The 16,994-nt window shown below is 35.7% G+C and overlaps 1 protein-coding gene across 2 annotated transcripts in view; it reads right to left on the reverse strand.

Moving 5' to 3' along the window:
• Positions 1 to 369: 369 nt before the first annotated feature.
• Positions 370 to 16,994, reverse strand: part of LOC149088668 (ovostatin-like) — an 80,417-nt gene continuing 63,792 nt past the window's right edge. For both annotated transcript variants that reach the window (XM_089248683.1, XM_089248689.1), the window contains exons 26-33: positions 16,445 to 16,682; positions 12,779 to 12,951; positions 7,703 to 7,912; positions 6,635 to 6,753; positions 5,981 to 6,071; positions 4,712 to 4,786; positions 4,480 to 4,582; positions 370 to 905 (exon numbers count right to left, since the gene is read on the reverse strand). In XM_089248683.1, coding sequence (XP_089104809.1) covers positions 865 to 905; positions 4,480 to 4,582; positions 4,712 to 4,786; positions 5,981 to 6,071; positions 6,635 to 6,753; positions 7,703 to 7,912; positions 12,779 to 12,951; positions 16,445 to 16,682 — 1,050 coding nt within the window. In that variant the 3' untranslated portion in view covers positions 370 to 864. The remainder of the gene's footprint in view (positions 906 to 4,479; positions 4,583 to 4,711; positions 4,787 to 5,980; positions 6,072 to 6,634; positions 6,754 to 7,702; positions 7,913 to 12,778; positions 12,952 to 16,444; positions 16,683 to 16,994) is intronic.

The raw sequence follows: 16,994 nt of genomic DNA on the forward strand, positions 1-16,994 counted from the left end.
CTATTTATTAAATTTTTTGCCGGTCCGCAAACTATTTCTCCTGTATATTTATTTTCGTCGGTCCCCGAATTGTTTCGCCCATCACCGCAGCTGTAAAATGGTTGGAGAACGCAGAGGGTTAAGGGACAGAAAAAGAATTGAATTTCGCGCTTGTAATGATCATCAACGTTAGGAGAACCGGGTGACGATTCATGCGAATTCACACGGCGTTTGCTGCCGCTGCCATCTATCGACGACAAGACGAGACATTTTCTAAACAAAACTAACAGGTACACAAAAAGTAGATGATAGTACTCAAATATGCCAACAGGTAACTTCAAATTTAATAAGGAATTTCAACAAGCTCAGTAAAATAATTTGGTTCGATAGTTTAATTTTTAGAGAAAAAACTTTATTCGAAAAAAAAACAAAATTTAACAACCTGAAGAGTGTACGCACACACGCTTACACAAACAAATTCAACTTCGTCCAAAAAGTTCCATCCCACAATCAACAGTGAATCCTTCTGTACAAAAATACCAATTAACATTTATTATAATATTACTGAACAAAAACTTCAAAATGTTGAAAGATGGATTACCAATGTGATTCCAATATGATCTCGCAAACATAAAACATGAATTACAACATTCATAAAGTAAAAACAGAATTGTAACTACTTCCAATTTATGTGATTTCCAAACTGTGCTGGGTGTTTTGTTCGTTCAAAGAGGAAATAAAAAATAAAAACATGAATCATTAGAAAGTTTGTAGCTTGTCCGAGATTGTGCTCGAGTACATTCGTATGTACGAACATTTACATGCACAAGTAGTTGATACCAGATCGAATACCCGCTTTCGAGAACGTTGCAGAAACATCTTATTTTAACAGCCTGTGATTTCGTATGATGCTTCTTGCATCTTTTCTGTAATGAGGGAAAATAAATAAAGTTAGTGATGTAAGACTAGGATAAAATAGATCGTGATGTAAGAAAAGCCTAGTAGTATGCAGTGAAACACCTGTATAATGGTTACTCAAGAGATCAGGGAAACGTTCCATTATAAACGGAATATATTAACACTATGAAAAATGCATCAATAACAAAGAAAATTATCATATAGACGATTATCATTATAAAGGATTTCCTCTGTATTTGGGATATGTAAATGTTTAATATTTGTGATACCCTTTAGAAATGACTTTAGAAGTTTAAATGACTCCAGGCGCTTCCACCAATCTTAAAAACCTTGGCATCTAAAACGACACCTTAGGGGGAAAAATCGTCCTGATTAGAATTTTCACACTAAAATTATGGAAAGGTGCCAGAATGGCATTTAACGGACTTGGGGCGACCATTGATAGACAGTGCCTTCAATTCCAACACATATCATTAATGGCAGTAAATTGCAATATAGCAATATTGCCAAAGTTGGTGTTTGGTGAACTAGAATGACATCTTAGCAATGTCACCAATATAAGAAAACTTTTCTTTCTTTTTTTTTAGAAACGTTGGACATTAAAATTCCCTCACATTTTCATAACTTGACCATTTATGACAACATGTAGAACTATCTATGTCTAATCCTCCCAGCATTATATCTATTGTGGAAGATGTCAAAGTAGCGAAATCTATCCATCTAACCAACCAAATCTATCCATCTGCCATTTCCCCTTTTTTATTTATTTTTTAATGTTTTGTCTGGTATTGACTGTATTACTTATACGTACCTATGCTACGAAGTCCAAAGACGTAAAACTTTACCACTGCAAGTTAGTAAAGGTTGGAAAAATGCTTGCAAATGTTTTCATCTCTGACTTTGTCAAAGATGAAATGATGATGATAACCAAGTCAAAGTCCGTTTTTAATGAACCAATCAACCATCTTTAACAGCTTAGTTCCTGATACTTATTAGTTAATTAATAATTATAATTATTTATTGATTATAATTATTAAATTATTATAAAAATTTAATAAAATAGGCTTTGAGATGTTAAAAGTCTAAAATGAAAATATTTACAAGCCTTTTCCAGGCTTGTAATCAACTTGCCATAGCAAAACCTAGGTTTTGCCAGTCTCCAGGAATTTATAGTGACACATGTACTGTCAAGCATATCAAATCAGATAAAACCACCATTTTTGTTTGTTAAATCGAGGAAAGTTGCAATATCTGGGTTGAGTTAAGCAGCTGGCTGCATGACAGAGCTCCTCCACATCGAAAAAAAATTGTGTGGGATTCACTCAATCAGGAATTCTCTGACCCGATGAATTTGTCGAGATGGACACCCCTGCTACAGCCACCTTCGTCTAAAGATCTAACCCACTTAGTGATCACTTCTTGTAAGGATGTCGCAAATTTACATCTCACATGCAACCAAAATTGTGGGGGTTGAAGTCAAGATTCTGAAGTGATCGCGACTTTACACCACAATAGATATTAGTAGTTAGTCGATTGAAGTTCAACATCCTTCAAATGCAGACCAAGCTACAAATGGTGCTAATATCTGTGGTCTGTAAAGCCAAAATTTGGGTCTGTTTTCTGGAACCTTCACAAAATTCCAGATCTGAAAAATGGACCTTTCATAAAATACAAATTAGTGAAACCGTAAAAACATTTTGTCTCATTTCTTTTGTGATTAAATTAACTACATTATTTTGCTTCCCACAAAATTACTTATTTTTTTGCGAAATTAATAACCCTTTTCACAAAAATAAGGAAAATTTTCACAAAAACAGGACCCTATAAAAAAAATCTGGACATACCCCTGCATATTGAAATGTGATTATTTTAAGTAACAAAAATCCTAATAAACATAAATTATGCACTGTTTGTGTCACATTTTATGAGTTAGGGTATGGGGGCCCAAATATTGCCCACTTAAGCCATTATTTTAATTACAGGACTAATTCATGCGCAATTTGTGTAAAAATTTTTCTATTCTATTGTCAAGACTGTTATTTAAAAATAAACTGAATTACAACTCTAACAGATAATTTTAACACACCCAAAAAAATTTGTTTTCACGACCTGTGAATTTTCCTATTAAAAAAAAAGTGTTCCTAATATCGCCTACATCTAAAATGGGTTGAAATAAAATTTAATTTATATTATGATTATACTTTCTTTATTAAACATGAAAATTAGGACATAACAAAATCGAAAGTAATACAAGACAGTTTTTTGTACTTTTAGAAATATACTTAATGTACCCTTTTAACAGTTTCCTAAATACAACATCAAAAAAAAACTTAGAAGCATTCTACACAAACATAATGTTTTGTTTTCTCTTTAATTTCCTCTTATCGCATTTTTCGTGGGACCATTTGTTACATATCAAACATTTTAACCACGTTTCTCCATAACAATCGTTTGAGTAAAGTCCTCCACAAATTGAGCATTAGGCATCATTATCTTCTTCGGCACAACTGCTGTCGTTGTCATCAGTTGACACATATGGAGGTTCTTCATCTTCTGAAGTGATTCTTCTTCTTTTCATTTTTCCGATTTACGTTTTTTCGGAACTAGTTCCTTTACAGCTTTGCCTGATGTTTTTTGCCAGTCTATTGCCAGAAGTTGAACAACTTTCAAGTGATAGTGCTTTTCCCTTTGTTCTTCTTTTCCAGAGACAAGGGTATCTGTTGAAAAAAAAAAGGGAGGCATTTCCTACCTGAACTTTTTTTATTCAGAAAATGGGTGGTTAATTATTTCTAATGGCAAGTTGAAATTCCATCCTTTTTACATCCTTGGCTGTAAGTCCATAATAAGTTTTATCCATTTGTAAATAATACTCAACAAATTGATCTTCTACATAAGGAGAAGATCAATCGAAAAGGCCTTCGTCCTAGTGGCACATCAAGTAATTTTTTAAGTTCATCCTCAGGTTTTTTTACATAGTCTTTTTACGTAGATCCAGGTACTTGAAAAGCTTCCGATGCTTTCAATAGTCCCATCTCTTTATTTTTTACCGCTATTACATTTGTTTTATTTTAATCTTGTTCCACGCCTTTCTATGGACATCTGAAAAAAAAAACTACTTCGAAAGTGTTTGTAATATCACTTAGGGCGATAATGGGAACACTCAAGTGGGCAATATTGGGAACAACCTAACTCTCAAACATGACAGGCCTCCAGCATGACAGGCACCAGCTACCAGCATTAATCAAGAAGAAACCGTGGTAGGCGATATAAGGAACGTAGGCAATAATTGGGTCCTTTTTACCATATATATATAAAGTTTTTAGTAATACAGCACTATCTGCAAGTGAAATTTTAGACTATTTTTTAGTTTATCAAAAAAAAAACTGCAATATCATAAGTATTTCAGTGCAAACTGCATCTTTTTATGTCAATTCGTTGAGTTTTTATTAACTTTTAAAATGTGTCAAAGACTTTTTGCCCACCCTGTACAAAAAAAAACCATTGTATAACTATGGCTGATTTATCATTGATGTACAATGAATTGGTGAATGTTCACTTGTCATTCAAGTTTGGGTCACTTACCTGTGGCATAATAGTCATAGACTTTAGCTGTAGCAGGTTTCATATCGTCCACTTCATTCACTCGTTCGAGGAAGAAAGAAAAGCATTTCTTTTCATTCGTCAGCTGAAAAAAAATTAAATTTGCAATCAATTTTAAAAAAGATGTGAGGCAGAGATGTAATACAGTGGATGGTAATATCAACTATCATAAGGGAGAAAATATTGAAAAGTAAAGCAAACATGTGTTACTCACTTCATCGAAATATAGAGCAAGCTTATTGTTGACCATTTCATATCGCTTCAGTTCAATTATCCTATCACTGCGGAGCTAAAGCAAGAAAGAAAGGCCAGATAAAATTAACAATGAATGTCATCACAATGATTTGCATTAGTTATCAGGTATGGTAATTTTTCTCAAAACAAAATTATCTCGTGGTCAACAAAGTAGATGAGAGACCACAGATTTATTCTTAGCTTTCATGCAGTGGTTGAGTCCCTTTCATTTCAGATGCTTCGCCCCCAATTGAGGGGTAAATCTTTAGTGCAGGTGAAAGCATGCAAGTAGGCAATGTGATTGCTTCTGAGAGCTGTGAATGACTAGCTCAGTTTATTCATCTACATCAGTGATTCCCAATGTGGGAGTTAATCCCCCTTGGGGGCAATGGAAAGTTCCAGGGGGCAGTAGAAGCTACGGGTATAACATAGGATCCTATGGGTTAGATTGTGTTGGGGGAGTGATGAGAGAAAAAAATTCTGAAGGAGGCAATGGGTTGGGAAACTATGATCTACATCATATGGTCAGAGAAGCGTATTTACAGGAAGGCTATAACCCAGGGTGCCAAGTTCAGAGAGGTGGCAAATTTGAGGAATGAGTGGTCAAGAATGTTAGTAGAATGGGAGAAGGGCAGCAAAATTTGTGTAGCCCCACAGGTGGCAAAACCACAAAATCCACCTCTGCTTGTGGTACACTTAATGAAATTGTTTTATGTATATCTCAGGAAGTGTGGGACACAGATAAAGCATGGTATTGGTACAAATTAAGTCCCCATTGAGTAAAATTCAACTGTACCTTATTGGTGTTGATAGGTCTTCTGGTTTGGGTACCAGGCACATGGTGTACGCTCCTCTGAATACACTACTATTAAACCGAACATGCACCTTGTACACATTCCTCTGCAGAATTTTTAGCAAATTTGAATTTTCATGTTATGTCAGTATCATGTTGTAGGACTGCTTGCTCTCTGTGGAAAGACTTTTGAAATGGGAGACCGGCTCTGAGTATACTGAATCATGTCACCCCTTTGCATGCTTTCACTTGCACTGAAGATATCTGTGCAGCGATGATCAAATGCCAGTCAAAACACAAAATTTGATGTCAACATAATCGACGCTTTCAAGTTCTCATCCACTCCACCCATGAAACAACCTACCCTATCTCATCAAAAATAAAATGATTTGTATAAAAACAAACTTAGAGCTAAGTTTGTTACTCAGTATCGAGGAAATAACATTGTGAACTTACTCTTTCAAGTGATTCCATGTCTGGGATGAAACCAGAAACCATCTTCATTTCTATGAGAGCCATGTTTGATTTCTTCTTTTCGGGTAAGTAACTGTAGGGAAAAAATACATTAGAAAAACTAAACTTTCGTTCTTATAATCCTCAGATGCAAATTTTACTGATTTGAGAAAAAAATATCATTGCATAGTTTGCAGTGGAATTTATGATCCACATGTACAAACTCAATTCATGAATAATGAAATCTTAGGAATTTGAAGGGATTTTTTTGCCATGTTCTCGTAGAAAAAATTTTGAATTTTTTACTCATATCTATAAGGTAAGAAGTTAAGCAGGCAGTGAATCAGAAAAAGGAAGCAAAAGAAAAAGTGATTCTATGACTGATTAAAAGTCTTAATAGGAAAATGATCTCATAACGCTGATTATAGGACAATTTTTTTTTCCCACAAGCAGCAAAAATTCGCGTGCCCAGATTATATACAGCATATTATGTATATACATTAGATTATAAGCAGAAAATTACAGTACATAAACCTGTTACAACATGCAATTTTGTGTGTTTTAGCAAAATTTTTAAATTAATGAACATAACTGAACAATGTCTTCTAATTTATTTTTGCCAAATTTCCACCGTAGAAATACAGTAATGAGACATACCTTGTGCACAAATTGATCATTATTTTATTGCAGCTATTTTCAGAAACTTTCGTCGGCTTCACTTCGAGACTGAAATGCTCCTTCTTATGAGCTGTTTTTGTATTGCATTTAAGAGTAGCCTGCAAATAATAATAAAAAAATGTAAATAAAATAACAATTTCCAGTTCTCTGTGTATTCTTGCTCATTGTCTACACCAGGGATGTCCAACCTGCAGCACTCGTCCTACAAGTTGCAGGAGAATGCTTACTTCAAAAATTAAAGAAATTTTATTTAATTTTTCAACTGAAGAAACTTTTTGCTGATCTTTTTCTTATGAAGAATAATCTTGTAGGCTACCAAACCTACATTTTGTGTGGTAGGTGAATAGGCTTCTGAACAATAATTATGTGATAACTTATGATTCATTTCCTATATTGAAATCACCCAACCAGAGGCCAACAATGGGACATATACAGTAAAACCTCCACAACGGGCACTTCCTGTTAGCAGACACCTCCCACTTTATATTTGATTTTTGTTCCAGCCAGATACATTTTCATTTCAACATTATAACAAAAATATTTTTTTTTTATTTTGCCAATACAATATACAATTTCCTGGAAAAGCTAAACTTTATCATTTTTTAAATGTTTGACATAACAATCTCCCAATGTAACATCTGTTATCCGTGGAATAAAGGAGGGTCTTTATAATGAGCATCAAAAAAACTGTATAATTTTTCAACAATCATCCCCCACGGCAAGGGCGTAGCGAGGGGGGGGGGGACTTGGGGGTCTGGCCCCCCCCCCCTGAAATGTGAGAAAATGACCGAAAAAAGGGAAAAAGATGGCCAAATCCATTGTTCTGTCACTTTGGTCCCCCCCCCAAAATGAAAGTGGTCCCCTCCGAACGAAATTTCTGGCTACTCCCCTGCCCCCACGGGGTTCAAGAACTTGATTTGTATGAAGCAAAAATTTGTGTTCAGCGAGTTTGTCTTATCAAGTTTCAAATGTATCGCCTGTTCGCTTGTATCAATACAATTCTATGTACAGCTTCTTTTTTATAAATATATTTTAGACAATCCTTACCTGCACCATGCTGCATCCAGAACCAGAAGCTTCCACTTGAACTTCACCGGGTACGGAAGAAAGTTTGTGTTCTTTCAAGAGAAGTCTGTCGTCGTTGGTTACAGATTCCTCCGCTTCCAGACTTCCAGACAGTTTTACATTGATATCAAGTGGATTCTTAGTCATGAGCGGTGCAAATTTGCTGAGTGCTTCTAATCCCAGAACAGTATCCTGAAATGACATTGAAATACAACTTTTCAGGAATTCAAATTAATGATATGGCAAAAAAAGAAATCAATTTATCGAACTATTTCACCTCAAATTTCTTAATCTCTGATATATTTTCCTATAACCTGTGCATACTTTAAAAAAAATTATTAAATGAATATCAATTCATATCAAGTAAAAATGCATGTATTTCACCAATTTTATAATAATCAATACGCTAATATAATTATTAACTAGCAAGCACTCAAACCAGGCCTTACAGACCATTAAAAAACCTTTAAAGTAAAATTTATCATCTCTATAGTAGCTGAGTTGACGATCCCCTCAATAAAATGAGTAGTTTTTCAGAAAGTTTTGCCCCTCTATGGGCTAAAAAAATGTATTCCTCGGGTCACATAGGTCCAGCACGAACATCAATATTTCATTTTAGCACATGTTGGGATTGTTGCTTATGCAGTCCAAATAGCTCATCATTTAACAATTAAATGAACAAGCCATAAAAAAATTACAGACATTACTGAAAGAAGTATCCATTGATGAAGAACTGATTAATGAAGATGAAGAAAAATTTTCCAACAACAGATAGATCTAGATCACCACTAATCATCTTGTGTTGCAATGGAATCTGATTAATACGACACTAATCTGTTGAAATCATGCCCCCCCCCCATAAGGGCAGGGCTAACAGGGCTCGGGACACTTTTCATAATTTTTTGCTTTTTCATGCTATGAATTAACTATACAAGGGCCCGTGAAAAATCTGACCAGGGGATGGGGGGTCTGCAAAAGATCCCAGCCAAAAGGTCCTGCTCCAGGATGTGGGGGCCATGGTTAGAGTGTTAAAAAAAGATGAGGTTGTTTATCTTATTTTTATGTTTTTGTACTTTTGTGAATATGAAAGCCTTGATTGATGTTTTTATAACCTACACTGGTGAAATAAATTACAAGAATTTGCATATTTTATCGAATTTCATGAAAAGAACTGAACTGAATGTGAAACCACTGCTTCTAGACAAAAATGCAAATCTTGTACGTCAAATACATAAGCGTACATGTGTGTGTAGGCGGAGCCAGTAGAGAAACAGGCTTTATAAGCGCGCGTAAGTTAAGACGCATTTCGTTCGCTAGCACACCTCGGCGAATTTTGTAACGTATCAGGATCCGATCCCTGTACGTTAATGGTGATCTTGTCGTTATGTGGGGAATTCCTTCTTATTTTAGACCCCAGGGACCTCTCAGTTACCGGAAACCACCCGAGGACCCGCTGGCAAACCGGTAAGAGCCAGAATGTTCGCTTAGTTCGGCAGTCGGAGGATGGGGTCTTTCAGCTGTCGAACGAGAACGGGCCAGAGGTCGGGCTACTGATGCCCCATATAAATTAATTTCCCTTATGACGACGATGTCGCTATTTTCGTGGAGGAGTCTGGTTCAAATTCTGTATAGTTGGAGTAACTTAAGGTTTCTGTAAGTAACTTAAGGGTTTGTCCGGTAAGATATTTTTATTTTTATTAATGAACCTCCCGGGGGAGTTATTACAAGTCTCGTTGTATGGAAAACATAGAGTTGTACTCACTTGTTTTCGGCGGGGGGCTGCAGACCTCCGTCAGAACATTTCATTTCTTTTTGTCCTGTTTGGTTATTGTTTACATAGTCGGGAGAGTCTGATCAGCTCTCCGGATTGTGTCATGTTGCCAGATTCCGATGTAATAATTTATTTGTAATGTTTATTATTTAGTGACGCATGAGTATGTAAATCAGATATTTTTGTTGAGGCGAAAAGGCCTTGCGAGGACATGTGGTCCTAAACTTTTTATGAAATGGGAGTATAAATCCCTCCCTCTTTGTCTCTCACATCGCGCTCATCCTTTGTTTTGTTCATTCAACTGAAGCCCTCTAGTTGGACGGTTCTCCGTCTTGCTACCGTATCATTTGGCCTTAGGCTGGGAAAATAAGCTAATAGTTATTTAAAATGAAATAGTTTATAGTATCTGAATTTGTTTCCCGGTAGGTCCGGAATCGAAAGCGTTAATTTATCTTCATAGTCGAAATACTTCATTGCTGATGATAGACGGAAAGTAACGTAGCAGCTGGCCTTGTCAAGGCTACGTGCAGTAAGTAACATCTTGGAGATCCGGCTCTCAACCGAGAGGCCCCTTGGAGCTGATCAAAGTGGTCCGGCCCTCAACCGAGAGGCCCTCTGGAGCTGATCGAGGTGGTCCGGCCCTCAACCGAGAGGCCACTGCTGGAATAGATCCGACTCTCAACCGAGAAGGCCCCCCGTGGAGTTGATCGAAGCGATCCGGCTCTCAACCGAGAGACCTCCACTGATACTTACGGGGATACACTACGCCGAAGTGACTATCAATATCGGATGTCCGATCGGCATAGAAGATTGACTATTGATGACCATAAACTGGTGAGACCGTATCTTTCTGTCAATGTCAAATAGAGGGCTCTATGTTTAATTAATCTACTGTTAAAATTGTCTAACTTATACATTCGAACTTAATAAATGATATTTTCAGGCGAAAGTTTATTTGTAATAATTTTCCACTTGTCGTTTGCCACTACAATTACTGGATATTTCGAACCAGGCAAGCAACTCCCATAAGGGACGTTGCAATTTCTTGGTGTTATTTTGCAGCAATCGGTTAATTTCAAATTGTAACAGTAAAAATGAGTAACCCCCAACGTTTAGATGATGGAATGAGGTGGCGAATTGTGGGGAGGCTAGAAGCAGGCCAATCTCAAGTCCAGATTTGTAGAGAGTTCAATTTAACGCCCAGCGTCGTGTGTAACTTATGGAAACAGTTCCAGGATACCGGATCCATCGAGAGAAAGCCTGGGCAAGGTCGTCCAAGAGCCACGACGGCCAGAGAAGATCGCCATTTGTCGGTTATAGCGAGGCGTAACAGGAGTGCTACAGCTTCTCAGCTCTCTTGTGACTTGTATGCAGCCACAGGAACCCGTGCATCAAGGGTGACTGTTTCCAAAAGACTTCATGAGAGAGGGTTGTTTGCAAGAAGACCTGCTGTTTGCGTCCCGCTCACTTCTACGGGCAGGAGAATCTGTTTATCATGGTGCAGAGAGCATAGAGATTGGAGTATGGATCGATGGGCGACCGTTCTCTTCACTGATGAGCCCCGGTTCAGCCTAAGCACCGATTCTCGCCGTACGCTCATATGGAGAGAACCAGGGACCCGCTACCTACCCTCCAATGTCCGCAAAATTGACCATTATGGCGGAGGAGGTTTAATGGTCTGGGCAGGCATCATGTTGGATGGCCGCACACCTCTCCATGTCTTTGAAAGAGGCACTGTGACTGGTGTGAGGTATAGGGATGAGGTCTTGGAGCCCTATGTTCGCTATTTCAGGGGTGCAGTTGGCCCCACGTTATCGTTCATTTTAATGGACAATAATGTGAGGCCACATAGAGCTCTTCGACTCGACGATTTTCTAGAGAGTGAGGATATTCGCCGGATGGATTGGCCAGCCAGATCTCCAGACCTTAACCCTATAGAGCATGTCTGGGACGCTCTGGGAGAGCAATTGCAACTTGCAACCCCACTCCGGGAACCATCCAGGGAATGAAAACAGCATTGTTGAACGAGTGGGACCAATTGCCACAGGAAATGATAAACTGCCTTATTTCAAGTACGAAATCCCGCTGCGAGACCTGTATATCTGTAAGAGGGGACCATACCCCCTATTAACCCATTTTTTTGTTTATTCTGCAACCGCTGTTTCATACCTTCCGACTCCAACGAGTGTTACGCACGATCATGCGTGTGTATCACAATTATTGAATGGTTATTTGTGTTGTATTGTATCAATGTATGTACATATCAAATTTCATTAAAATCGGTACAGTAGTTCTAGAGATAATCGACCAAGTCTGCAAATTCTCTTAATTTCTTACACCAGTGTACATTCCTCAACCTTTAAAATAATAATTCTCAGCATACAGCTCAAGAAAAATTGAATGGCCTCCTAGGCCTAGCATGAGCCCTAGTGTTTGTCAGGTTAGCGTGAGTGTTCACAGGTTAATCAAATTTCAAATGAAATGATTACTAAAAGAGAAGCAATTTACACAAATTGTTAAGCAATGCACACAGTGTTTTTGATATTTCTAATACTTTTTTGCTTTTGTGAGAGAAATTTGTATACAGTGATACCTCGGCTAACGAAGATGGTTTGTTCTAAAATCATGTTCGTTAGCCAAAATCTTTGTAAGCTGAAACATGATTTCTCAAAGATTTCTATAAAAAATTGTTTGATTCATTTCAGGTTCTTCCCAAAATTTAAAGAGCGCTATGGACAAAAACTGGCTGAAGGCTAAAATGAACAGCTTCAAAATTAGATAAATGAGAATCTACAGAAAATGAGAGATATTGAAGATCTTTTTGTTTTACACTAATGTAACACAACCAACTCCAGCTTTAATCTTGACACAACCAAGTCGAGTTCATAGGTGTCCCCATCCATTTGTGATTTAGTCAACTCATTTCTGTGTCTGACGCATTGCAGATAGAAAAGGTAAGCTCTTAGAATGTTCATACTGTTAAGTTTGATACTCAGATTCTTGCACTTAAAGAAAGCGACTCTGAAAACATTGGCCCCTTTTTTTTTCAAAGGAAAATTTCTATTGCATTTTCTATTAGCTGAATCTATCATTTTACATGAAATGGTACTTTTATCAAGATGTCATGATATTTTTGCATTTTTAAAAAATAAAATATAGACCTAACAGCATGCAGAAAATTTTAGTAAAAATAAGAAATAAAAATGAAATCTCATATTTGAAGAATATATTTAGATTCAATAAAATAACATTTAAAAATAAATCAAAGGCATCATTTGATAGCATACTTGAGTAGAAGAGAAACCGCCTCTTGAATTCCTATTTGAGTTCATCCATTTGATAATCGGTAAACTTTCCACCAAAGGTTTGCCTAGTATCAAATTAGTGAGAACTGCATAAGAAGCAATTTCAACAGAAACAGACTTATGTCCTTGTTTACTGTTCCAAGAAGTCTGATCACCTGTAATTAAAAAAATAATCATTGAGTAAAATCATTGACTTCTCAAACATTTTGCTGTGTGACTTCACCAAACTTCTCAAATATACACTCGCATAATCTCCATTTACTTTGCTCAGACCTGGAGTTCACGGGTTGGATCTGTGAGATCCACCCACATGTAATTCCATTTATTTCTCTTATTCACCGACAGGTGAGTTCTTGTTAATTTTGAATTTAAATTTGTTTACCGACTGTGCCACAACTTTGAGATCGTGGCTATTTGTTTTTCCCGGAACTGTTGAAAGATTTATCTGTATCTAGGTCTGTAAGACCCAACCCATGCAGTCGAGCAACATTTCTGTTTTCAAAAAAAAAAATTTCATTGATGTGGTTATTTTAAAATGGCAGTAAAAATATAACATATGAATGTTTATATTTTCATATTATAAGGTTTATTTCACATATTAAAGATGTGAGGTGAGAATATTCTCCTAGGTGTAAAAATTGGAGAATCATCTGGAATATTCCTTTTTTTAAAATAATGAAAACAAATTACTAATTTATTTTATATTATGAAATATAATTCAGTCTTCATTGCCTGGAACAGCAATTTTTTGCATAATCACCTTATAATGACAACTTTTAGTTCGAGAATATTCTCAGGATATTCTCTTGGTTATGGTGAGAGGCTTCAAAAGTTTTTATTATGAAGATTTTGGAAACCTTTAAAGATTATAACTTTAAAAAATTATTTTAAAATTAGATAAATCGTCAGAAATAAGTCCAAATCAAAAAATAAAACCAAAGTTGATTGATAAAGGATGCCATTCTTATAACAAATTCATTCTAAGGAGATTTTCATAAATGAGCATACACTCAAATCCTGTATCACTTGTGTTTCTTTACAAGTTATTCAATAGAGCCATGTTGGTTTTGTTTTCTTACATTCTTTTACATACAGCTTCAAGAATATGATTTTTCTTTTTCTTTTTCTGGAGTGAAGTTAATGGAACCTTTTCAAGCTTCTGTTTATTTAAAAAAAATGCTTTGACAACCATACTGTTGCCAGTCATGCAGATTCTAATACAATTCACAGTCAGATAGCAAATCATGAATGTTTTAGACATGCGGCAAAAATATGTCTTAATCTAGAAAACAAGAATAGTCACTATTGTGAATACAGTAGTTAGAGAGCCCATTGATCTGTCTCTCTTGAGAATGGCAATTTTCATCTTAAATGTACTGTACAGTCACTTGCAGGAAAACCAAACAAGATATAGTTTTTTAACTAACATAATCAATTTATAATTAGTTAATTTTTAAAACTTGTTCCTAAACAGGAAGCATTTTATTAGCATGTTTTCGACATTCATTCTAAGTTAAATCCATGAGATGAAATCATTTATTATTTCAGCCCTTCCCAAGAATATTCTCCTAAATGACAATATTCTCAAGAACATTTTCCAAAAGTTTATTACCAAGAATTTTACATCTCTATCGCATACACTAAAAAAATCATTTTATTGTTTTTATCATTGAGTTTCTGCTTCAGCATGGTGTTATGAGTAATCCAGAACTGTTAATTTGAAATTTACTATGAAATAGAACAGTAATGGTAAATCATGTTAATTTTTATATTCAAATTGTAGCTAAAATGGTGTAGTCATACATGTATCAAGATACTAAAAAAAGAATGCGTGTAAATATTTCATGTAATATATAACTCAGTATGGGTCTGTGTGAGACCCAACCCGTGCACTCACTGAACATTTTCCTTACCCATGCACTTGAGGGTTAAAAATCAACAAAATAATTTTAAAAAACATTATTTCAATATTTTTACAAATTCAAAGCCAGAAAAAAATTCAATGTCTACTCACATGGAAGAGTATCTAACAGTTTGATAGCCACATGCTTGAATTAACATAATTAATTTGCTCCTTTCCCCCCCCCCCCCCAAACATAATACGTTAATACCTTTAATTTTCAGAAGAATAAGTGTGCCTTGATTATACCATACTCCTCTGCATTATTCAGTATCAGTATGTAAGAATCGGGGGGACACACAAGCTTTTTCAATATTGGAGTCTGGTCCATTCCCCTTAAAAGTGAGCAGGGGTCTGTCCAGACTCTTTTGTTTTTGAGAAAATTTACCTTATTTTTGTGAAAAGGGTCATTAATTTTGTGAAATATAATTAATTTTGTGGAAAGCAAAATAATCCAGTTAATCTATCTCAAAAGAAAATGAAATCATAAATTTGGCATTTCATAATTTCTATTTTGTGAAGGGTGCATTTATCAGATCCAGAGAATTTTTTAAATGGTCCAGAAAACTGACCCAAATTTTGGCTGGACAGACCCCTGGTGAGGTTCACTAAGGATCACAGAATACATCCAAATGGTTGATATCATTTATATTAAATGTAGGATAAATGAGCAAATAAGAATAAAATAATGGTTTATCACTGTAGCAAATGTGTTTTGCCTAGAAATTCAATAACAGCAATGAAAATCGAGAAATTACTTATTGATCTAATTGAAACTATCATCAACCCCATATAAAATACAGATACTGTATTTTGCACATTTTTCTGCATGTTCAGCAATTGAAAAAAAAGATGCTGTTGGTCTCGCATTTTGATATTTTTACATTATATTTTCGTCTTTGATATTGTTTTGCTATAATACCGTATTTTACAGAATGATTCTTTCATTTTTCACTCGACTTGTTCCAGTTTTACTAACATGTGATTACGGATTGCAAAAATTACAACAAATATATACAGGATGCATAGGTAATAACAGGCACAGCATTTTACTGACGAACCATTGATTTTAGCGGCATGCTTCCTATTAGAAAAAGCATCCGAATAACGGGTAAAACGGTTTACCCGCTGTTTTCCCCCCAAACTTTCCTCCATTTTTCGAATTTGAATATCTCAGCGAATATTACACTTAAAAACGTGAATGATTTTTTTTTTTTTTGGTATCAAGAGAGGCAGGGCAACAACTTTCTGATTGGATTTTTGAGGACATGGTGTCCATATAAAAAGTTAATTTTTTATGCTGTGCGTGCTATTACATAGCACCCTGTATATATTTCCATAAAAGTTCACATATGTTTCAATTTAGCTTATCAAATGTAAGTGAAAAATTGCTTAGTATCCAAAATTTTTAATTAATCAAGATTTGTGTTGGCAAAAGCATAAAGTTAGATTTATCTGAACATAGTTCCTAAAACAGAAAGAACCCAAAATCTAGAGAAACAGACGAGGTTCAAACCAGGTGATGATCCAGAAGAGGAGGGACAATTGGGTTGATCATATCCCCAAGAGCCAAATGTTATGGGAAAATAATTTTAAATAATCTTGTAAAATATGGGACAATTCAGTGATTCTTCACAATAAACTGTTCTTCCCAACACATTGCTCTAGATCTGCATCTGGTTCAAACCAGCCAATTAATGTGGGGAATATGGAAATTACAGGGTTTTTTTAAATATTCAAAAGTTTACCATCAACATCTGCAGTAAGATATAGGTCATCCAAGTACTTCTGGGCTTTCTGCTCCTCACCAGCAAGAGCTGCGGTATAAGCAAAGAGAGCAGCTTGATAGGGAGTGGTTTTTTCTTCGCCTTCCAAACAGGACATTGCCAGATCAGTGACATTCTTCATTTTCATTCCAGAGGCCAACAAAGATGAAAGCACATAAGCTGTCAGCAACTTTGTTGTGTTCTCTCCCTTGACACCTCCCTATTGTATAAGATGAGAAAACAAATAGAAAATATCCAAACGTAAAGCTTTCTTTTTCAAGTATGTATGAGTTATGGTAAATGTGATAAATCTGGATATCATACATAATAACTGATTAGTATGCATACTAAATCACTTTTACTGATGATTAGCATAACACCGAAGTGTAGTTGATAAATTTAATAAGTACTAAAAGAGTTATCACTTTTAGCGGCGATTATGCACAATACCCAAGTATCACATCATTGGTAAACATGATAAATCGTACGTACTGTATGATATACTATGATATATATGATGATTCATGTATGT

This window comes from Pholcus phalangioides, unplaced genomic scaffold (genome assembly GCF_987345545.1).
Source record: "Pholcus phalangioides strain wild (caught in Gottingen) unplaced genomic scaffold, Ppha-v1.0 ptg000003l_1, whole genome shotgun sequence".
NCBI classification, from domain to species: Eukaryota; Metazoa; Arthropoda; class Arachnida; order Araneae; family Pholcidae; genus Pholcus; species Pholcus phalangioides.